This window comes from Brassica napus, chromosome C8 (genome assembly GCF_020379485.1).
Source record: "Brassica napus cultivar Da-Ae chromosome C8, Da-Ae, whole genome shotgun sequence".
Lineage (NCBI taxonomy): Eukaryota > Viridiplantae > Streptophyta > Magnoliopsida > Brassicales > Brassicaceae > Brassica > Brassica napus.
The window spans coordinates 20933942-20957859 of NC_063451.1; the positions used below are offsets into that span (position 1 = coordinate 20933942).

At 35.6% G+C, this 23918-nt stretch overlaps 3 protein-coding genes across 4 annotated transcripts; 1 reads left to right on the forward strand and 2 right to left on the reverse strand.

Annotated features, from left to right (window-relative positions):
• Positions 1–9722: 9722 nt before the first annotated feature.
• Positions 9723–14049, reverse strand: LOC106430345 (probable peptide/nitrate transporter At3g43790). Its single transcript, XM_048766162.1, has 17 exons — positions 13758–14049; positions 13551–13652; positions 13361–13463; positions 13174–13276; positions 13017–13070; positions 12858–12920; positions 12717–12766; positions 12551–12626; positions 12038–12087; positions 11466–11631; positions 11258–11345; positions 10972–11057; positions 10739–10846; positions 10595–10639; positions 10380–10468; positions 10084–10127; positions 9723–10003 (listed from the first exon to the last, which is right to left on the reverse strand). The coding sequence occupies exons 1-17, from the start codon at positions 13900–13902 to the stop codon at positions 9912–9914; spliced, it is 1464 nt and encodes a 487-aa protein (XP_048622119.1). The 5' UTR covers positions 13903–14049; the 3' UTR covers positions 9723–9911.
• A 2228-nt stretch (positions 14050–16277) lies between these two features.
• On the forward strand, positions 16278–22041 carry LOC106430357 (DNA mismatch repair protein MSH4). Of its 2 annotated transcripts, none has more exons than XM_048766163.1 (24): positions 16278–16511; positions 16677–16880; positions 16974–17009; positions 17094–17206; positions 17295–17340; positions 17510–17556; positions 17666–17773; positions 17966–18041; positions 18188–18269; positions 18358–18503; positions 18605–18690; positions 18825–18964; positions 19052–19191; positions 19284–19334; positions 19658–19721; positions 19834–19977; positions 20218–20285; positions 20508–20566; positions 20663–20819; positions 20954–21006; positions 21083–21181; positions 21279–21393; positions 21472–21594; positions 21696–22041. In XM_048766163.1, the coding sequence occupies exons 1-24, from the start codon at positions 16446–16448 to the stop codon at positions 21858–21860; spliced, it is 2388 nt and encodes a 795-aa protein (XP_048622120.1). In that variant the 5' UTR covers positions 16278–16445; the 3' UTR covers positions 21861–22041. The 2 variants fall into 2 exon arrangements, with proteins under 2 accessions (XP_048622120.1, XP_048622121.1); XM_048766164.1 differs by having other exon boundaries at positions 18188–18260.
• On the reverse strand, positions 21844–23298 carry LOC106430358 (60S ribosomal protein L15-1). Its single transcript, XM_013871143.3, has 4 exons — positions 23211–23298; positions 22909–23075; positions 22500–22697; positions 21844–22320 (listed from the first exon to the last, which is right to left on the reverse strand). The coding sequence occupies exons 1-4, from the start codon at positions 23212–23214 to the stop codon at positions 22075–22077; spliced, it is 615 nt and encodes a 204-aa protein (XP_013726597.1). The 5' UTR covers positions 23215–23298; the 3' UTR covers positions 21844–22074.
• Positions 23299–23918: the final 620 nt, after the last annotated feature.

Sequence of the window (23918 nt, forward strand, 5' to 3'; positions counted from 1 at the left end):
CATACACTGCAAGATTATCACTACCTACCTGGGTAAAAGAGATGTTTTTTTGTGTGTTAGGTAATTGACGGCATGGATTAACTTGGCAAAACTGGTTATTTGTGAAATATGCCAAAAAGGGTAATTAGTTTTTTTAACACTGGTTAGTTATGTTATTAAAAACTACGAGAAACATTACATATATGATATAAACGACAATTCTACATATTTTATGAAAATTCATATCGGATGATACTATAATTTGACAAATATCTATGAGTTTATGTTAATATTATACTGCATAAAAAAATTCAGATACTATACACAATAATTTATAAACCAAAATGTATGGTTACTGTATATAAATTAGTTATTATGACAATTGTATTAAAATTAAGTGAAACTGAAAACAATAAATATATTACATCTGAAACTCTATATGTTGTGGTGTTTTCGGCGTTGTTCAAAGATATATTTGTATAGTACTCTCATCTTACAAAAATATATCACGTTTTAAAAACAAAATCAACAAACTCCAATTCAACGCATGCTTCTTTGGCTTTTCTTTTCTGTTATTTAATTTCTTCATATTTTTCATATTCTTATGTTTATTATATTTTTCATTTTCTTATGTTTTTATTCCTGTTAATTTTTCATTTATATTATCTCAAACATCTTTTGGTCTCTCTTACATAATTTAACATAATTTAATATTATTAAACACAAAAATCACAAATTGTGTATTAGAATTTAGGTTTCAGATACTTTTTACATATTTTTCTTTTATTGCAATAACTTGGTAAATCAAGTTTTGCATCTAAATTTATTGATTAAATGATTATATTCTTCACCTCATAAAAAAAACTCCACGATAAAAATATATTTTCATTTCATATGATCCTTTAACTCTTCTCTCTTTTTTTTTACCTTATATCTTTTCATTTTTTTTCTATTTTTATATCCCACTTATTTTCATATCATAGGATCATTTTCTATATTTATCAATTCACCTAATATTTCCCCTAAATTTACTTTTTCCTTTTAATTTTATTGTGTTTTAATTTATAGTTTAATATATATGTGTATACATAAATATAAATTTTAAGAATAAATACTATTTATATTAATATTAAAGAAACTATAATAGTTTTGATGTGGTATTAGATCAGCTACTTATATTCTATTAATTTAGAGTCCTATTTTTTATTTACTTATAAAAGTTGTCATTTAAGTTTTAAAATGGGCCAACAAGACATTTCATTAATAATACATATAGTTACCCTAATAAAAATTTGAAAATGACCATGCATATCTATCGTATAGGTTCCTGATCTTAGGCATAACCACTATATATTAGTCTTCTACTTTAAACTCAGCTTTATAAACCACTAAATAAATTGTATTAACCATAAATTATCAACTTACCTTTTATGCATATTATGTAAATAATTTTATAATGTTTACAGCCACAAATATGGTCATATATTAAACCGATTAATCACATACAAACTTGGTTAGCATAAACGAAGTGAGAAATCTAAGCATTTATATAGGAGTAAATAAAGCTGTTACTGATAAATTACTAAACAAAATTTAAAACAAAAGAAACATAACCATCAAATGTTCAAAAAAGCGTAATTCCTTCTAACTAAATATTTTAACTAATTAATTAATATAACACATTAATTTTTTTTAGTTGATTTTGTAAATGAAACAAAAACAAAAAAAAAATATAATCCGCTTTTTACGCGGGTAGTGTTCTAGTATATAATTATATAAATAACATAAAATATTTGATACATAAGATTTTCCTTATAAAGAAAAGTTTGGTATAGATTAGCTCAATCCAGTTAAAAATCTAGGATTTTTTCTTTAAAACTTTTATCTGTATATAATCAAAATCCAATCTCAGTTCCGACCAAAAACAAGTGAAAGAAATACAGAATAAATCACTTGGTAGTTATATACAATTCTTTTATTTTTTTGGGATCATTTATTTTTTTGGGATTAGAAGATCTATCATGCAAAGGTGTAAGCAAGGACATTCAACTTAGTTCATATTTAAGCCCTTTCTAAAAAAAAAAGATCATAGTTCATATTTTAATATATACTTAAGTTTGGATTTTGAATCAGATCTTTATTGTATTCACTATCTTGTGATATAAAAGATTGTATATGGCGGGACATAAGAAAACCATGAAAACAAACAAATTCTCCGATTTAAGACACCAGAGTGGTGCTTATCCAATAAATATTTACTCCGACTTAATTTGACCTAAACTTTCAGACACAATCATCGCCCTCCAGTTTTTCATTAAACAACATGGTATTAAGAGTGTCACTATTAGAGTATGTATAGTTGGTTTGGTTAGTTAGAAACCGGATATTTTATGATGTACATAAACACATGTACCTTGTTCACTTACGTAACAGAAATAATATTCATTTTCACATCTCTTGATCTCATCGTCTTCATCACGAGTGCTCTGTTTCTGTTCAAATTCAATTCCTCTAATAGTCACGCTTCGTCATTTTTATAGGTGTTCGATTAATGGACCATTTTTGTGGCATAATTGTTAAGAAACAAAAAAGGAAAAAATATAATGTGCAAACGCTGTAAAAGTTTTGATATTTTTCTCTCACCCATCGATAATGGCGTGACTGCATCCGTTAAACTTATTCAAAACAGTGTCCCGAAAACTCCTCCAAGCAAACAATTATCTTAGCTTTCAAACTTCAGTCATACTCATGTATCAATATTTAGATTTTTTAGAGTGAGAATATGTTGTGACGTATGCGAGAAGATATAGATTAACAGATGGATAAATAATAAAGAAAGACACAGAGATTTAACGTGGTTCACCTCTAACGGCTACGTCCACGGGCAAAGAGAAATTTTATTGATGGAGGAATTACAGAGATCTGTCTACAAGAAGATCAGATCTAGTTTCTTTACGGCTGCTAACTAGGTTTAGAAGATGCACAAAATATATATAGTTGTGTCCCGGAAAATTATAGCACTAGTGGGCCTCAAAAGACTAAGACCCAACAGATTCAAGACATTATTCAACAAATCTCCATCTTGACTTGAATCCTCCATAATCAGATGTACCAGAATGCACTTTTTCGTGCTCAGAATACAGATATACCAGACTCTCTCTTTGCTCAGATGTTCTGTCGAACTCAGATGTCAGATATCCCGTCGGACCAGATGCTCCTCAGAGCCAGATGCCCTCACTTGGGCCAGATGCTCTCTTCGAGCCAGATGCCCCTCATGGCCAAACACCCATCAGGGCCAGATTTAACAGCTTGAGATGTTTAGCAAATCAAGAGAATGCTTGAACTTACTATGAGGAACCGGCTTAGTGAACATATCCGCAGGATTATCAGTTGTTCCTACCTTCTTCACTTCAATCCTCTTCTCATCTCTCAGAAAATGGTATCTTACATCGATATGCTTGGTTCTCTCATGATGAACATGATCCTTGGCTAAGCAGATAACACTTAAGCTATCACAAAACACAGTAGCCTGATCATGATGAAGACCAAAATCACTAACCAATCCTCTCAACCATATTGCCTCCTTAGCAGCTTATGTCAATGGCATATACTCTGCCTCAGTTGTAGACAAAGTCACTGTCGACTGCAAAGTCGCCTTCCAGCTCACAACAGAACCACCCAAAGTAAATACGTAACCAGTCATAGATCTCCTGCTGTCCACATCTCCTGCATAATCCGAATCAGAATACCAGTAACCAGTCTCAGATCCTTGTCTCCATAGACAAGACCAATATTAGATGTACCCTTAAGGTACCGGAAAATCCTCTTCACAGCGATCCAGTGCTCCTTTCGCGGCTGAACCATGAACCTACTCACAACACTGACTGCGTGTGCAAGATCTGGTCTTGTACAAACCATAGCATACATCAAACTTCCTACAGCACTAGCATAAGGAACACATGACATATAATCGATTTCCCCTTCAGACATTTCATCACTCATGGTAGGATGAAAATTTTCAGCACATGGAGTATCGATAGGCTTAACATTAAGCATCCCGAATCTTGTCAAGACCTTTTCAATGTAGGCTTTTTGTGACAAGAACAACTTCTTCTTCGTCATATTCCTGAAGATCTCCATTCCTAGAATCTTCCTCGCAGCACCCAAATCTTTCATCTCAAACTCAGAACTCAGTAGTTCTTTCAGCTTCTGAACATAACACTTCTTCTTGGCAGCTATCAGCATGTCGTCTACATACAGCACCAGGTAGATATATGACTCATCCTCCACCTTGCTCATGTAGACACAACAGTCATAAGGACTCCTGTCGTAGCCCAACTTGACCATATAGTTGTCAAACCTCTTGTACCACTGTCTAGGAGACTGCTTAAGTCCATACAGCGACTTCCTCAACTTGCACACATGATCTTCTTTACCAGGAAATAGAAAACCCTCAGGCTGAGTCATATAGATCTCCTCCTCAAGCTCTTCATGAAGAAAAGCAGTCTTCACATCAAGTTGCTCCAACTCCAGATCCTGACGTGCTACTATCGCCAATAGCACTCTGATAGAGGTGTGTCTGACCACGGGTGAGAATATCTCATTGTAGTCCACGCCTTCTCTTTGACAGAAACCTCTAGCAACAACTCGAGATTTATACTTGCCTCCCTCTTTTGGTGACTGACCTTCTTTTAACTTATAAATCCACTTGCAAGTCACAACTTTTCTCCTAGGTGGTAGTGTGACCAGATCCCATGTGTGATTCTTTTCATGAGATTCCATCTCATCTCCCATTGAATCAAACCATTTCTCAGATGCATAACTTGAAATGGCTTCTTTGTAAGTAGACGACTCGTAAGTGTCCACTTCCTCTGCAACCTGTAGTGCATAACCCACCATATCTTCAAACCGATATCTCTCTGGTGGCCTAACATCTACTCTCCTTGGTCTGTCTTTAGCAATACTGCGTTTTTCAGACCCAATACGTTGATTTCCAGAATTGGAAGATTGAGGCTGCTCATCAGACGTCGATCGCTCGCTCTCTTCCTGAGGATTGATCGATCTCGTGTTGTCGGACATCGATCAGAGATCTCTGCCATCGCCCAATCCTGTGTCTGGCGTAGATCGATCGCTCCCTGACACTGGATCGGTCGATCCTGGGTAGTCTGACTGCACTTCCTGCAGCTCCACCTGCTTGTCAACATCCTCCTGCTCTGCTTCTGAAATGGACTCAGCTGAAACTTTGAACATAGAACTTTCATCAAACACAACGTTCCTGCTCATAACAACCCGTTTCTCAGATGGAGATCAAACTCTGTATCCCTTTCCACCATCTCCATAGCCCATAAACACTCCCTTATTCGCTCTTGGTTCCAGCTTTCCTTCATTAACATGATAGTAAACCATGCAACCAACGACTCTCAGAATAGAATAATCAGCAGATCTGCCTGACCAGACCTCATTAGGTATTCGACACTCGATCCCTGTATGCGGTTCAAGATTGATCAAATAACAAGCCGTGTTCACTGCCTCAGCCCAAAACCTCTTCTCTAAACCAGCATTAGAAAGCATGCACCTCGCTCTCTCCAGCAATGTCTGGTTCATTCTCTCTGCTACACCATTCTGATGTGGTGTATACCTGATTGTATGATGCCTAGCAATCTCTGCATCCTTACAAAACTGATTGAAATCTGTTGAACAGAATTCGAGACCATTATCAGTACGAAGCCTCTTAATCTTCTTCTCAGTTTGATTCTCCACCAGTATCTTCCACTCCTTGAAGCTGTTGAAAGCTTCACTTTTGTGCTTCATGAATGTTATCCAAGTCTTCCTCGAATAGTCATCAATCATGGACACAAAATACATGTGACCCTTCCGCGACTCCACCTTGGAGATACCCCAACAATCTGAATGGATGTAATCCAGCGTGCCTTTTGTTTTATGAAAAACCTTATGAAACTTCTTTCTGTTCAGCTTCCCAAACACACAGTGCTCACAGAACTCAAGGCTCTTGGTCTTATGACCACAAAGAAGATCCTGCTTTGACAGAATCTGCATACCACGCTCGCCCATATGTCCAAGCCTCATATGCCACAACTTGTCCATATCTTCCTTGCGAACCTCTGGAGATGCAACATTTGCTGAACTTGAAACCGTAGAACCTTCCAACAAATACAAAGTACCATGAATGAAACCTCTGAGAATCACATCTGAACCCCTGTAGACACTCAGAACTCCATCTCCACCCGAATACTTGAAACCTCTGCTATCCAAAAGACTAACTGAGATCAAGTTCTTGGACATAGATGGAACATGTCTAACTCCAGTCAACGTGCAGACTCTATCATCATGTGTCCTAAGCTTAATAGAACCGATTCCTGCAATATCGCAAACAAAGTCATTCGCCATCTTGATCTTGCCATCAGTCACTGCCTCATACTCTGAGAACCATTCTCTCTTTGGACACATATGATAAGATGCGCCTGTGTCCAGGACCCACACATCTCTAGGATGTGTTTTTCCATGAGCAACCAGCGCAAAATCTTCATCAGATTTATCCTCATTCTCGGCTACCGCAGCGGAACCAGTCTGCTTCTTCTTCTTAGGACAATCAGATTTTCAATGTCCTTTCTCTTTGCAGTAATTGCAAATATCAGTTGGTTTAGGACCCTTTGAAAATGACCTTTTGTCTTTCGACTTCTTGCCTTTTCCAAAGTTCTTTCCACCACCTACAAACAACCCAGAAGCTTGGTCATCTGTACCAGAACCAGATGCCTTGTGTCGTAACTCCCTGCTATGAAGTGCTGACCTGACTTCCTCCAAACTCACTGTATCCTTACTCCCTATGAATGACTGAACAAAGTTCTCATAGGAGTTTGGTAGTGATACCAACAAAATCAGTGCCGCATCCTCATCTTCCACCTTAACATCAATATTCCTCAGATCCAACAAGATGGAATTTAGACTGTCAAGATGATCTTGGAGTTGTGTACCTTCATGCATCCTCAGAGCGAAAAGACGTTGTTTCAGAAGTAGCTTCTTAGTCAGAGACTTCGTCATGTATAGACTCTGTAACTTCGACCACAAATCAGCTGCAGCATCAACACCGGAAACTTCGATGATGATCTCATCTGCCAGACACAACAAAATTGTTGAATACGCCTTCTCTTCAGTAACCTCCATCTCAATAGTAACAGGTTCAACCTTCTTCCCTGACAAAGGTGCCCAAAGACCTTGTTGCTTCAGCAACGCATTCATCTTGATTTGCCAGAGACTGAAATTGTTCCTTCCAGTAAACTTGTCGATCTTCATATTCATCCCAAATATCTTCTCACCAGATTCAACCCAAAGCTCTGATACCATTTCGTTGTGACGGATGTGAAAAGATATATATTAACAGATAGATAAAAAATAAAGAAAGACACAGAGATTTAACGTGGTTCACCCCTAACGGCTACGTCCACGGGCAAAGAGAGATTTTATTGATGGAGGAATTACAGAGATCTGTCTACAAGAAGATCAGATCTAGTTTCTCTACGGCTGCTAACTAGGTTTAGAAGATGCACAAAATATATATAGTTATGTCCCAGAAAACCCTAACACTAGTGGACCTCAAAATACCAAGACCCAACAGATTCAAGCATTATTCAACAGAATAATTGTTGTCACATAAGTTATTGATTCTTCTCTTACATATACGCTTAACCATCTTTAGTATGGAGGGCATATAGTAATTATTATTTCTTTAATTTCTTCAAATATTAAGAACACACATTTTTATATATGATAGAAGGATTTATATTACATCTCCTACCCATCTGATTTCTATGGACTAAAAGGTAATGAGAGTCCCCATAATAAATTGATAAGATTTGATGAGGAAGAAGAACTGGGAATTCCATAGACTAAATGATAACATCATATCTAAATGAAACACGTAAGATGCAAGTAAATTCATTTAAATTTAAATGAGTAAACGACTGCATATTAATTACATATTAGAATACCCAAAAAACATAAATGATAATACTAGTGGTGAGAGAGGATATCTATAAAGAGAAGTACTCATTTGAAAATGTCCTTACTTCATTAATTAAATTTTTTTTTTTTGTCTTTTTCAGTTACATTAATGAAATATCCTTGAATGAATTTAAATTACCTATTTTATTTCTTGTCTTTTTAGTTACATTAATGAAATATCCTTAAATGAATTTAAACTACCTATTTTATTGATTGTCTTTTTCACTTACATTAATGAAATATCTTTAAATGAATTTGGACATAATGTCATTTAATCAACAAAAAAAATTCATAAGTTATCTTTACGTGCATAATTTTAATAATGGAGATTTTTCAAAACGTGCATCATTAAAATGTTATCTAAAACTTGCAGCACTAATATATAACATGCATCAATAAAACTAGATTTTAACCCACATAATCGTACGGGTATTATTTTTCAATTGATTAAATTTAAAAATTATTATTTATTCAAAAAATATTTAAGAATGGATATGTTTTTCAAAAAATTATATGGTATTTGCTCCAATCGGTAGTATAAATTTAAACAAAATTTTAGCATAATATAACTCATTTGTCGTTTGCTAAATTTATGGCTTTTATTTATAATTTTTATTATTTAATTATAATATTTTCATTTTATATTTGAAAGATGAATGAATATTTCTTTCTAACAATATTTTTTGTATATATATATATATATATATATGTATTTTTTAAATTCAATTTAAATTGTTATTATCATTGAATATAATTATTTTTGATATAATAAAAATTTAAATTGTTATACATCAAAACTAATCATATTTTAGGATAATTATAATTTAAAATTTTAATTTTCAGATTTTTCAAAAAACGTCTAAAAATATTTTCAAAGGTTTTGTTATAATTGTTTTTAAAAAATATTGAGTTGCATTTCAAATAAAAAGGTAAAGATATTTAAAAATATTCTAATTAAAATATGTACATTTTAATATTTTTTACGAAATGATTCAAATAAAAAAAATCACGCATGAAAGAAATCATGATTTCTGTTAACTGGGCGGGTCATTGTTTATATGATATCGCACACGAAAGAAAAAATTATGTTTTTACAATTTTCTAATTAACTCTACATACTTAATTTTTTATATGATATCGCACATTCGTAAAAAAATAGATAGTTTAAGATGCAAATAAATATTTATTTAGTGAACATAATATGATCAAATATTACAAATAGATCATTTAATAAATTAAATAATCAAAAACCGTAAATTCATAGTTGTATGTTTATAGAGAGAGAAAGACATTGATGAGGAAGAAGAACTGGGAATTCCACACACGTTGTAAACAAAAAATTTAGTGGTCTACTTTTCCGCCAAAAGAAAAAGAAAACTGTGACTCATGATAACATCATATCTTTGTTGCTTTCGTTTTTGCAGGTCCGTTAAAAGGAAACTCAACATGTCAGTGTTTTAGAATAGACTATAAAGATTTGATATCGATGATTCAAAATTCAGAAGATAGACGAGTTTTTCAACATAGCTCAAGTAGTTAGCAACACTAAAGCGAAGTTTTCAAGATTTTACAATTAGATGCCATCATCAAGTAGAAAATTCTACAACATATTCATTAACTAAGGTTGCTGTAACATTTCACAGGGATATTTGCTTTGTTAGTCGTCAAACTTGGTTTAGTTACTGAGACCACCTCTAACTTCAATACTTGAATATCTTTTGATATCAAAAGAAAAAACATACCCAAATATATTATGTAAATATGAATACACTGTAACATTAATCATTCATTTGCTATTGAATCATGGATAAACACTTGGGGGGGGAGGGGGGTGTTAAAAATAGATGAACACTTTATAGTCTATAATGAACTTCCCATTTATTTCTCACCTATGTACAGTATAATGAACCTTTTTATTGGTTTTGGGAAATGTACGGTATGAAAGTTAGAATTAATCCTATGAGTTGTACCAAATTCAGCACAAAGAACACCATCTCATCATCACCTGTGTCTCATGTTAAAAAAACGATTAAGAACTTTGCTTTTCTAAAGAGAAATTAATATGGGCAAGGTGCAAAATCTGACCTGGAAGGAAAGTCGCAGTCTGTCTCTTTTGTGCCCAAGAGAATCTGCAGATTTAACAACACACAGTAAAAGGAAAATTAACAACAGAGAAAAACAATCCAACCAGAACAAGTGACGAAGCTCCTATATATTTCTTATACTTGCTAGACTAACTGAAGGTAAATATTTGCATGCATGTGACTTGAATTTTCCAGCTATAGCCTATAAGTAAATATTCGCATGCATGTGACTTGAATTTTCCAGCTATAGCCTATAGGTAAATATTGTTTGGTATACAATTCCAGTGAAATGCTTACAAGATTCCTCCACCGGCAGGGCCAAATGATTTGAAAATAGACATTGCGGTCATAGAAATTCCATTAGCAGCACCTCTCTGACTCTGTGGCTGCAGTGGCAAGCCGAAGAAAAGTGAGCATTAGACCAGAGGCAGAAGAAGTTACCATTATTGAAGATGGCCATAACTAAAACAAAACGGAAAAGGATATGTGGTACACTGGCCCAAGAACCATACCACCGCCTTGTTGAGCAAGATAAACAGTCCTGTAACAAGAGAGATCTGCAACAACAAAGACCACAAACATATCTACAATATTTCTTATTGTTAATTAAGGAGACATTATATACAAAAGCATCAGGGCTATCGCAATGTACTCACAGACAACGCGTTTTTCAAGATAGATGCACAGTTTATCACCAAATGGAGGGTCAACCCTGAAAGCGAAGCTATAGATGGGTAACAAGAAAGCAGCGGTATTAGCATCACCTGAACAACAACAAAAATGTAAGGGTTTTGAAAAATCTATTGTAGACAACCCATTACCACTATAAAATCAGAGAGGATTGCTTTATAATCAAGAATACTTAGCAAAACTAAAAGGCCAGATTTACGGCGGAAAGACGTATAACCACAAGGAGTCCCAGGCTCTTCTCCATTGGGGGGTATACCATAAGTTGAAACAACAGAAGCCCAAGTCCTGAAAACATGGTAACTCAAATCACAAGGAACCTCCAAGGGGGAATATATGTGGATAGGCTATCACAAACCAAATCAAAAGAATCCAAAAACTAATTAAACAATCAGCAATGAGCACGCTCCACGAAGAAAATATAAATAAGCATACACTTCTTTTAAGGAACCACTACACTAGAAATGTAAGCAATATACAACATGCACCTGATATAGCTAAAACTTGACCAACATCTTGAGACGAGAAGCTCAATCCTCCATAGCTTATGTCGCTAACAGCCCAGAGTGAAAATATCTTGCAAAGTTTACCGAACAAATGATAAAATGTTAAAGCGGCTGAAAATATTTGACAACACTCGATCCTCTAAAACTAATTAAATAACTTCGATAGAGAAGTGAACTGTAACTGTCTTACCTCTGAATAAGCTATCTCTTGGAGGGAAAAAACACAATACACAATGATGATAGCCATCAATGGACGGTTCCTCAGGAGACTTGGCTTGCTTTGTGTGTTCTGGTCTTCGAGTCCTCTACCTGTACTTCCATCATTGTTTAGTTCATTTGGTGAATATTCAGGTTCGGCCGTGTTCGTTTAGATGTCGCGCGACCTGCGACCTGCGACATGCGACCTGCGACTGATCGCAGGTCGCAGGTTGTTGTTCGTTTTGCTGTCGCGTAACATGCGACCTGCGATTGGTCGCAAGTCGCAAGTCGCAGATTGTTGTTCGTTTTGATGTCGCGCGACTGATCGCGCGACCAGTCGCGAGTTCCCATCTAAGTCGCCCGAAAAAACAGCGACTAAAAATTAAGAAAATTTTGATCGCGCGACTGGTCGCAGGTCGCAGATCGCAGGTCGCGCGACACATAAACGAACATAGTTTTAGTCGCAGGTCGCAGGTTTAGTCGCAGGTCGCAAGTCGCAGGTCGCGCGACACGTAAACGAACGTAATCGCAGGTTGCGCGACACGTAAACGAACATGGCCTTCATTTGGATTAAGCCTCCCGCGTGCAATTCTGCAATGCGTATGAAGTGTTTCCTGTAACTTATACCATGAGTTCATATTTCCAGGTTTACCTTCATGCAAATATCAATATGCTCAAATTCATACCTAATAGTTGACATGATTCTAAAATTCGGTCTACCTGGCGCATAGACAGAGCCTAGGCGGCAAATCGATCATTGCCAAACTATTTTCATTAAATCCGATTTATTTGATTCAAATCAGTTCAAACCATTTTAAATCGGTTTAACTTGGTTTAATATATATATATATATATATATATATATATAAAAAAAATAAATCATAATTTGTTAACGTCTAGTCCACCTAGTCATTAGTCCTCCACAAAGGGTATAGTTTCCGCATAGTGATTTATTGAACATTGGTTCTTGATCTTCACAATAATTCATTTTGTGAACAAAACATTGCAAAGAGAATACCCTATACTAATTTTGTCCATGAGGAATGAATTAAGATTTTTGTTCAAGTCAATACTCACAGGCAGCCACCAGCATGCAATGAAAGCCCCAGTAGCATAGGCTGATATAACTAAGCTCGGGAGAAAATATGGAAAGCTGTAATGCATAACACAAAAAGAACCTATTGAGGAGACTATTTTGCGAGCATTTGAAACTGCATTTTGGAGTGTATAGTAAATATAATACCTTCCAAAAACTGAATCCTGTGAAAATAAATTAGGATACTTCTTTGCAGGCTAAGAAGCATGAAACAGAAACCAAGCAGCCCAACCAGGAAAATGTAAGGAATGTGAAATTTGTATAAGCAAAGTTTAGAGTGAAGTGAACCTGAGCAAGATAGCCTCCAATAGCAGGGCCTATTATCAGTCCTATACCTCTAGATGTACTTACCTGAAAAACATGCAAGAAAAAAAGAAAAAAATTAAACTAGATGAAGTAAACATGGCCAATAATAGAATAAACATGCAAGATAAACAAAAGCCTCACAACAGAAAGACTAAGAGCGTGATACTCTTCACTAACGACTTCTGAAGCATATGCCTGAAACAGCAAACAAACACCTTTAGAAAGTGCAACCTCAAAGGACATTTGAAATAGAAAAAGTAGATATTCCTTCACAGCTTTGACGAAGACATTTACTTACTCTTATTACTCCGAGTAGACAATTGACGCAGCCGAGAAGAAATCTAACTGAAATAGCAAACCAGAAGCTTGTGCTTAAACCAAACAAGGTATTGAATATGATCCTGAAAAGAGTGTCTGGGAAATAAAAATTCTGCAAGAAAAGGAAATTGTCTTTATTTAAATATTGAGGAATAGTTAAAGCTAACACAGAGAAAGTTGCCATGAGGATGATAGGTTTGCGACCATATCGATCAGCTAGTTTCCCCCAGAGAATAGACGTCAGAGCTCTTCCGATCATGAAAGATGATGCTAAGAACAAGAAGAAGTAACACCAACGAATCTTTCAATATTAATATGTTGAAGCAATTAAAAAAAAAATTTGCCTAAAGTTATTACCAACAAAACCAGCATAGAAACCAATATCCTCTTCTTTTTCAGCTACATGGAAGTCTCTGATCATGAAATAGAGATATGGAAACAGGGAAGATATCGGGAGAGCTGACATACACCACAAGGTTTTGAGCATCATCCGTATTAGAGAGACGCACAAATTCGTGGAAACAAAACAAACATAGAGAAAGCTAAAGGAGGAAAATATTGAACCGGTGCAGAGAGAGACGAGCCAGATGAAGGAGAGGTGGATGTAAGGGATTCCTCGCTGTTCTTGCTTGAATCGGTCGATGTTACAGCCTGGGCAGTTTCTTTCTTCTATTTCCTCCAGAAGGGTTTTTCTTGCCTCGTCGGCCATGATCGGAACCACTGAGTCGGAGTAGTCTACTGATGTCCTCTAGTTGATTTTTTTGTTCGGTAGAAAAAAATATAATAAAAAGAAGAATCTGTGTCAAATTAAACATGGGTCGGATAACTATTGAAAAAAAAATATTCTAAAGGCGCCAAAAAAAGAAGCTGAAATGATTCACAAGAATCCAATTCTACTCAGTGCGGCTGACAACTATTGAAGGTATAAAATATCACAGATCTTTTACTCCCTCTCTTTGCGTTTTAGGTTTCGGCACACGGATTAAAAAAACAAATAATTTTGTACATTTCCTATAAAAAAAACTATTACCTACACCTAACCATATTTCAACCAATAAAAAAATAAATTTTGCATAAAATTAATAAATTTTGCATTGAAAATCGAAAACGATATTTATTTTGTAACTAAAAAAAATTTCTAAAACAATACTTAATACGAAACGGATGGAGTATACAATAACAAATCTTTTATACAATAAAACATAGGTCAACAATTATTTGACTGACATGTGTCATTTAATTTTTTTTTTAAAGTTATTTTTTTTTTCAGAATCAAGCAATTTTTTAGATAAAATTGTTCCCACTATCTCTATAACTGTTTTTACTTCCCACTATCTCAACCATATTATGAAAGTATATTTAACCATAAGTATTGTTTACAACTCTCTCTTATACTGAATCGTGATTATATATTTATAGCAATTGACTCTTTTCGAATTTGACAAAATCAATGAGGATTATGATGAATACTAGGAATGTCATCAAGAGCTTCAGGAGTCTAAACGTTTTTCTCGAACCAGGTTTTTAACAATTGCTCTATCTCTTTGATCTCTAATCCATCTCAGACGATTTTCTTTAAATCTGAATCTCTTTGTATGTTTACTTCCATTTCATTCTTCGATTTATTTAATGAAAGTGGTCAACAGTTGGAGAATGAAATCAAAATTTCTATTTTGGTTTTGAGTTTTAATTTTATGGATGAGAAGTCTAATAATTCTGTAATCAGCAAAGAGAAAAGAAATCTAAATTAATATATCATTATGTAGTTATGTTTTATTGAGTCAAAAGTGCAAAAATATATTCAATAAATAATGGATAACTTGCGCATGGTGAATTTATATGAAAAGTATTTAAGAAATATCGTATGGAAATATAAAATTTATATTCTTGGTCGAATAAATATTTTTGGTTATTAAACAATTTTGTAAAAACTTTTTTGTTAATTACATAATTTATTTACTGATGAGCTGATCTCATATTTTAGGTCAAAAATTACTTATCACATAAGAATCTAACGTTTAGGCCGAATAATCTCAGGTCTACTATTTGGTTACATTGAAACTATGGCACCTCAGTTTTATATCATGATTTAGCAATTTAAAAGTTAATTATGGTTATGAGAAGTTTACGTTCACGTGTCAATCATATTTATCTTCAATATTTTTCTCATTTTTGTGTTGTTTTTTTTCATTTTTGTTATTGTTCGATATAAATATTAATTTTTGAGTTTATTCTCATTTCGTTATTTTATTTTGGTCTGAGCTTTAGAAAATATTTAAGATTTAAAATTATTAAAGAGATACATACTTAGGTTAAGATCTGTGTCTTGAGAAAAAAATATATATTATATTTTATATTTATTACTTATTTTATGTTTTTTTCATAATATGAAATAATAAAATAATAATTATATATTAAATAACTAAGAAATATGTTACTATTATGTAATAACGAATAAACTAATCTCCGCTCTTGTCTACGTGTTGTAGCCAGAGCTACTCTTTTTGGCTCTCAACATTACCTTCTCATGCGATTTTAAAATGTTCATTACTATCAAAAATATAACTTCCTAAAGATTAAAGACTGAAACTTCTGAAATTGACAACTGAGAGAGAGATAGCCAGAAGAAGAAGAAGCTAGTGATTTCTTTACACGTTTTGGTACTTATAAAATTTAGTATATATGTAGATTTTACAAATCTTGTCTTAGTCTAGTGGTTTAATGCTCTGTTTAGTGCTTCTCTAGGTCTGTTTTCGAGTTTTAGTGAGTTTTTTTTTAATTAGTTTAGTTAAAACGACGTCGGTTGACTAACCAAACGTTAGTCAAAGTAATTTTTTATGTTAATATTAAGTTTGGGTATGAAATTCAAATTATTGTTCAGTTTGGGTATGAAATCACACTTACAGGTCTGAAAAGGTCTGAAATTGTATGGGTTGAAATCGACACTTTTTCTTTATCCGACTAAGCATGGTCTAACGGAGTCAAGTTTGTCTCGAATTTTTTTATAAAAACTTAGTTCAGGAATGATTTCGCACTTGTGTTTTGTTTGGGTCTAAAAAAGCACGACAAAAATTGTTGGGGTCTAAAAATGCTCTTTTCCCGGATGTAATCTAAACCAGTTTTCGAATAAAAACCGGCGTGGTTAACTCCAAACCGATTTGATTGAAATTCACAGTGGCACGCTTTAGCCTTCGTTATCGGAAACTCTAGTACCAGTCGCTCGATTTTCAAATTAGCATCCGTGGAGCAGAAATGGAAGACGACGGTGGAGAGAGATCGAGCTTCGTCGCTGGACTAATCGAGAACAGAGCCAAAGAGGTACGTACGGCTTCTCCGTCATTGCGATTTTAGCAGACCTAAGATTCGATTTGAGTCCTCTTAGGGTCTCCACTATCGCGATGTCGATTTTTTTCCTGGAATCGAACGAGATCGGTTGTTATTCGATGGTGATGTTTGATTCTATTGTGGATTTCTCTGGATCAGGTTGGAATGGCTGCGTTTGATTTAAGATCCGCTTCACTGCATCTATCTCAGTATATAGAGACGAGCAGCTCGTATCAAAACACGAAGACGCTGCTGCGTTTCTATGATCCTTGTGTGATTATTGTTCCTCCCAACAAACTTGCCGCCGATGGCATGGTTGGGGTTTCAGAATTGGTGGATAGATGTTACAGCACCGTCAGGAAGGTGAGGTTTAGTGCCATGTATGCAGAGATGAATGTGTGTGTTTTAGCTACATGAGAATCAATTAAGCACTGTGAATGTATTCGCTTCTTGCAGGTTGTGTTTGCTCGTGGCTGTTTCGATGACACCAAGGTTGATATCCATGAATCTCTTATAGTACATCTCTCTAGTCATGTGTTTCTAAATGGATATGCAATTTTGGGTTATTTGTTACAGGGTGCCGTGCTAATACAAAACTTGGCTGCAGAGGAACCTTTGGCTCTTGGTTTAGACACTTACTATAAGCAGCATTATCTATCACTAGCTGCTGCTGCTGCTACAATCAAATGGTGTCTACATCCTGAACTTTTTTTTTGCTTCAGTACATTATGAGTTTGGTGTTTATGAAATACTGAGTTTTGGCTGTGTCATGAGCAGGATAGAGGCGGAAAAGGGTGTGATTGTCACCAACCACTCACTCACTGTATGTGTTTTCTTTCATACAGTTCCCAGTTTTCTGCTTAGATAAGGTGTATTATGAAGTAATTTAAAAAGTTTCTTGCAAAATGAGTATCTTTTTGTTTTTGGGTATCCATCTGTTTCTTCTTTGGTTCTGCTGATGGCATTCTATTGATTGTGCTGCCTATGTGTAGGTAACCTTTAATGGATCCTTTAGTCACATGAATATCGATGCAACTAGGTATGAGTGCTGTGATAGTATTTATCTTCCTTGTCCATTGAATAATAGAGAATTTAAGCATCAAAATTATAAACCGTTATGCTTAATTGTTTCCTTTGTTTGATGGTAGTGTTGAGAATCTGGAAATCATTGATCCGTTCCATAATTCTCTTTTGGGCACTAACAATAAGAAGAGGAGTCTGTTCCAGATGTTCAAGACAACAAAAACAGTTGGCGGGTATCTGGAAACACTTTCTTTATAATAGTTAAAATTACTAATAGTTTCCCGTTGCCAAAAATACTGTATAATGAGTTTGGTATGTCAGAATTCAAATTGTAATCTTCATAGCAATGTTCTTCCATGATTTCCATATTTCATTGTTCATTTAACTCACTAGCCATTCTATTTCATGCATGATCTGTTGGTCAGGACTAGGCTTCTTCGTGCCAATTTGTTGCAGCCCCTGAAAGATATTAAAACTATCAACACTCGCCTGGACTGCTTGGTTAGTATCTTGTTGTGATCTGGTTGTCATATTTTCTAAGGAGCTTCTTAAAATATACTATTCGATTTTTGTTAAGGGTTGATACGTTGATTTACAGCGCTTGATGATTGTAGAGCTTCTTAAAATTACTCTTCCGTTAATTGCAGGATGAGATGATGAGCAATGAAGAACTATTCTATGGGCTTTCACAGGTTTTACGTAAATTTCCAAAAGAGACTGGTAAGCAAAGTGAGAAGATCACGAACTCTTATAGTTGCATCCAACCAATATAAGCTTGGTTTTCTATCACATAATTTCTATCGTCCACAACTTTCAGATCGTGTTCTTTGTCATTTCTGCTTCAAGCCAAAGAAAGTCACAGAAGCAGTCCTAGGTTTTGATAATACCAGAAGGAGCCAAAACATGATTTCAAGCATTATTTTACTTAAGACAGCCTTGGATGCTCTGCCTCTACTAGCTATGGTGTTTTTTTCTTTCTCATTTTGTTATCAGATTTGTTTGCTAGATTTGGCAACTATGTCTATGATCGACTCCTGGCCTTAGTCGCACTCTTTCCAATGCAGGCTCTAAAGGATGCAAAGTGTTTTCTCCTTGCTAATATTTACAAGACTGTGTGTGAAAATGATAGATATGCTTCCATCAGAAAAAGGTACGCCACTAGGTCTAGCTAGTAGACATTAACTATGAGTTTAGTTTCTAGAAATCTTTCCATTTCCTACGTTTAAAGTTACTAAAGTTTACAGTTTCGAAATAACTAGACTCTATATCGTATTTTTGTTTCAGAGTCGGGGAAGTGATTGATGATGATGTTCTTCATGCACGAGTTCCTTTTGTTGCCCGCTCACAGCAGTGTTTTGCATTAAAAGCTGGTATTGATGGATTTTTGGATATGGCAAGGAGAACCTTCTGTGATACTAGTGAAGGTGGAATCAACAACACTTTGTGTTATCACTGATTTTTTCCTTTTACAAATCTGTTCTGCTAGTCTAAAATCATGTAAACACTGGCAGTGATACATAATCTGGCCAGCAAGTATCGTGAGGAATTCAACTTGCCAAATCTAAAACTCCCATTCAACAACAGACAGGGCTTCTTTTTTAGAATTTCGCAGAAGGAAGTTCAGGAAAAACTTCCAAGCAAATTTACTCAGGTCAAAAACGCACTTCCACTGAAAGCTTAATGTTCTATCTATATGTATGGTTTTCCTGACTTAATTTTTCCTGAACGTGGTATGTAATTCAGGTTGTAAAACATGGGAAAAACATTCATTGTTCAAGTCTGGAACTTGCCTCTGTAAGTTGAATCATCACAATTTCAGATGTGTCGTTTCCATGTGTGATTCTGTTGGGTGCTTAATCATTTTAGCTGTTCAGAAAGTAATATAGTTCAGGCTCACACTATAGCTATCTATACAAAGTTCCAGTGTTGCTGCAAATGATAATAAATGAACAAAACTCCCCTCTCAAAATTTTCGTCCGGCAAGACATGAAACACCATGGATGTTTTTGATATGAGAAGAATGAGCCCTCCTATCTTGCACAATAAAGATCTATGTTCCAGATTCAACCTGACATATTGATTCATTAATATCAATTGTATATTGATCTACTGTGCAGTTGAATGTCAGGAATAAGTCTGCCGCTGGAGAGTGTTTCGTTCGAACGGAAATATGCCTGGAAGGTTGATAACTGCACACTGCTCACAACTATATGCTGTAACACGATTTCTTACAGTCCTATCAGGCTTTAGTTCGTTTATGGCTATTACATGAAATGTAACTATATGTATGTAGCACTTATGGATGCTATAAGGGAAGATGTCTCTGCCCTCACCCTCCTAGCAGAAGTTTTATGTCTCCTAGATATGATTGTTAATTCATTTGCTCATTCAATATCCACAAAGCCAGTTGATCGATACTCCAGACCTGAACTAACAGGTAGCTCAGATTCTCTCTCTCCTAGATATGCTATTATATGATATTCTCTCTCTCACTATCTTTCCTCAAAGACCTACCATCATATCCTCATATGCTCCTTAGCTCTGATTCTTGAATGATATTTCAGCATAGTAAAAATTAAAGGAAATAGATTTTGCAACATCTTTTATACACGGCACCTTAAGTGAAATGATATCAATCATTTCTGTGTAATTTACTTGTCTGTATACTGATTGGCAGATAGTGGCCCACTGGCAATTGACGCTGGAAGGCATCCAATCCTAGAAAGCATACACAATGACTTTGTTGTAAGTTGATCGTGCAAATTCTCATGATACTATCATCCCTCAATTTATTCTTGAGAAATGATCTTGGTGGCAAACCTTGAAGATAGTATATGATATTCTTTTCTCACTAACATTGGCGTCCATGGAATCTGTGGAAACACATATTTATGTGTTCTGCCGTTTACAATCTTTCTCTTTGGGCCATGTGAACGCATGTTCAACTCCCATTATAATCTTTTTCAGCCTAATAGTATCTTCATGTCAGAAGCAAGCAACATGTTGGTAGTTATGGGTCCAAACATGTAAGGGAACTCTTGCTTTACTTCCTCAATTGCTGATCAATTGTCCAAAAAATGTCCTCATCGACTCATGTTTGTATTTGCATTCCATATCCTAAGGAGCGGAAAGAGCACCTATCTCCAACAGGTGTGTCTAGTAGTCATTCTTGCTCAGATTGGCTGCTATGTCCCAGCTCGCTTTGCCACTATGCGTGTGGTTGACCGCATATTCACAAGAATGGGGACAATGGATAACCTTGAGTCAAATTCAAGCACGGTAAACCTCTAAATTCTCCCATACTGGTAGATGATCATTATCATTCCAAGGTTTTGGCGTGTTGATGAATCCCAACAGTTTACATATCATATGGAGAGCCTGTTGATATCAAATTTTACTTTTAAATGTCGCAGTTTATGACAGAGATGAGGGAGACCGCTTTCATAATGCAGAATGTCTCCAACAGGTAGTATTTGTGAAAGACATTGACACAGGTGAACCTCACACTCAGTTTCATATCTTGTTATCACCTGAAAATGTAGGAGTTTGATAGTAATGGACGAACTCGGGAGGGCTACTTCTTCCTCGGACGGGTTAGCAATGGCATGGAGCTGCTGCGAGCATCTCTTATCGCTCAAAGCGTAAGCATTTAACTGAGTTTTAATTTCATTTTCAGATCGCTGAAAGGTACTTGACAAGTAAATGTAAATGTGCATTTGATGGCAAATGAACTTTCAGGTACACAGTATTTGCAACCCATATGGACAGCCTGGCGGAGTTGGCAACCATCTACCCGAATGTCAAGGTTCTTCACTTCCATGTAGACATCAGAGACAATCGCTTAGACTTCAAGGTGAAGTCTTCATTCCAGTCGCATGGGTTCTGAGGTTTTAGCTACGTACTGCTGCTAAACGTTACATTTACTGATTAGTTTCAACTACGAGATGGAACATTACATGTTCCTCACTACGGCCTTCTGTTAGCCGAAGTGGCTGGTCTGCCTAATACAGTAATCGAAACAGCTAGGACCATAACCTCAAGGATCACAGACAAGGTATTCTTACCCAAAAACTTACTAAACTGAAAATACATGAACTTATTTCGTAATACATCCTTGTGTCTTGAGTTTTCGTGTTCATAATGAATGTTATGCAGGAAATGAAAAGAATAGAGCTAAACTGTGAGAAGCACCATGAAATGCATCAGATTTACAGAGTCGCTCAAAAGTTGATATGCTTGAGGTACTCCAAACAAAACGAAGACTCAATCCGTCAAGCTCTTCAGAATTTAAAGGACAGCTTCATTGAAGGAAGGCTCTAACCAGAAGCTTATCATTAAGAAACATCCCAGGTTACATGGACTAATAAATGATACGGTACAATTAAACATCCCAAGAAATTTAGCTTTTTAGTCAGATTTACACAACTCAAAACTTGAGACCAAATGTAAAAAAGTATTTCAACCCAATGTAATTCTGAAACATAAAGCCACACATAAGATACACAACTCGAGCAAGAACCAAATATAAAGCTGATCACCGGTAACGACGGAGAGATAGAGAGTTGTTCTTCTTCCAGGTAGCCCTGCGGGAAGGTCTGTTCTTGTGGTTGTTGTGACCCTTTCCACGAAGACCACGATTCTTCTTTCCTTCTGAGGTGAGCCCTCTGAGTTCTCTGTGCTTGTGCACTGGGTTGCAGATCCAGTTAATCCTTGGATCATTTCGGACAGCATTGTGTGCAGGGTCCACAAGTATAATCTCGTAATACTTGTAGGTAGAGTCCTGAGCACAGAAGAGACAAACCCACAATTAATCAACCATCATATCAGGCAAAGAGACAAACCCACAATTAAGGTATGAGATACACATACACAAGCCAATGTCCAATTGTATAAGACGTGTCATAGTATATCTAACAGAGTATTGCTGTAATGAATAGTAACTGGCGGTTTGTTGGTTACCTCATTGAGCCAGTAGGAGTTAACGACTCTAAGGCCACCAAGTTTGCGACCAGCACGTTCCTCAGCAACAGATCTCTTGCTGCGCTGGAATTTGAGCTGTGTCACTCCCTGGTTTGTGGGTTTACCATAGACAATACCCTTAGGAACTGGCCTCTTGCGTCCTCCACGTCTCACACGCACACGGTAGACAACAAACCCCTGAAACACAAAGAATCAACAGAGGTCACCCAACAAACTAATACTAATGCTTATAAAAAAGTGTCTCAATCTTAAACAAGAACAGATTCCACGACAGATGCACCGCTTGACCAGCTTAGTTACAGTCAAAGGCTTGGTTCGAAATTACCTACAACTACTGACATATATATATATAGAACTTGATAAAAGGGCAAGAGTACAAGAAGAGTACCTGCTTGGCCTTGTAGCCGAGACGACGAGCTTTGTCGGGACGAGTGGGACGAACAAGACGAACAATGGAAGGCTGCTGGCGGTACTCCCAGCACCTAACCCTCTGCACAAACCTCATCACATCCGACTGCTTCTTCCTCCATAGCTCAGACACGTACTTGTACGCCCCTGTCGTTAACAAAAATCACATTTCTTAAACTCTTAATTCAATTCTAGTACAAAACACATATATCATCACCAAAGTCTAATGGGCATTACAGAAACACAACAGAAAGAGAGACAAAAGTAAAGAGAGAGAAATACCCATTGCTAATTCCCGGCGTCGCAGTCATTTTTTTCTTGTTCTAGGTTTCTGCTTTTATACGAGATGATTCCATGGGATACCTAGCTAGGGCTTCCATCTACCTTCAGTCTGGCCCATTTGCTTTATTTATTGGGCCTTCGCAGAAGAATCATAGTTTCGCAGGCCCCCTTACAAAAAACAATAACTGAGCCTAATTTTTGGGTAAAAATGTTCAACAGTTTTAATTGACTCTACGCCAGAGAGCGCGGGTATTGGTCTGTACTTTTTATATATACATCGAGTTTTATTTTTCATAATTAGTGTTATATATTTTAGATGTATTATAATATAATTAATGATAGTTAAAAGACTTGGACCGAATCAGGTAATATGGCTATTTTGTTACAAATATCCAAATCCATTTTAGATACATTAGTTATTTTGATATTTTTAGGTTTTTATACATCAGAACTGAATTCATCCAGATCCAGAATGACTCAACTCAAAATCCACACATAAATTTATAATATTTAAGCGGAACCTTGTTTCAAAACAAAAAAAAACGATACCCGAAAGGAACAACATGTACATAAATGGATAGATAATGTTCATTTATAACTGATTTTCTAAACTAATAAAAAAGTCAGTTTTATGTGTTTGGCTTAAATAAGTGAAATAGAAAGAGTTTTTTGTTAAGTAAAATAATTATATGGAGTGAAAATTAAGTG

Bases quoted from the DNA above. Each gene is read 5' to 3' on its own strand.
- LOC106430357 (XM_048766163.1), top strand. From the start codon at position 16,446: ATGGAAGACGACGGTGGAGAGAGATCGAGCTTCGTCGCTGGACTAATC. The intron at 18,691-18,824 runs GTACGCCACTAG...TTTTTGTTTCAG, and splicing joins TATGCTTCCATCAGAAAAAG to AGTCGGGGAAGTGATTGATG. The intron at 20,286-20,507 runs GTAAGTTGATCG...AATCTTTTTCAG, and splicing joins GCATACACAATGACTTTGTT to CCTAATAGTATCTTCATGTC.
- LOC106430358 (XM_013871143.3), bottom strand. The intron at 22,698-22,908 runs GTACTCTTCTTG...TTTGTGTTTCAG, and splicing joins TCGGCTACAAGGCCAAGCAG to GGGTTTGTTGTCTACCGTGT. The intron at 22,321-22,499 runs GTAACCAACAAA...TTCTGTGCTCAG, and splicing joins ACTCCTACTGGCTCAATGAG to GACTCTACCTACAAGTATTA.
- LOC106430345 (XM_048766162.1), bottom strand. From the start codon at position 13,902: ATGGCCGACGAGGCAAGAAAAACCCTTCTGGAGGAAATAGAAGAAAGA. The intron at 13,653-13,757 runs GTTCAATATTTT...GGTGTATGTCAG, and splicing joins GCTCGTCTCTCTCTGCACCG to CTCTCCCGATATCTTCCCTG. The intron at 13,277-13,360 runs GTTAGCTTTAAC...CACTCTTTTCAG, and splicing joins CTCATGGCAACTTTCTCTGT to GATCATATTCAATACCTTGT.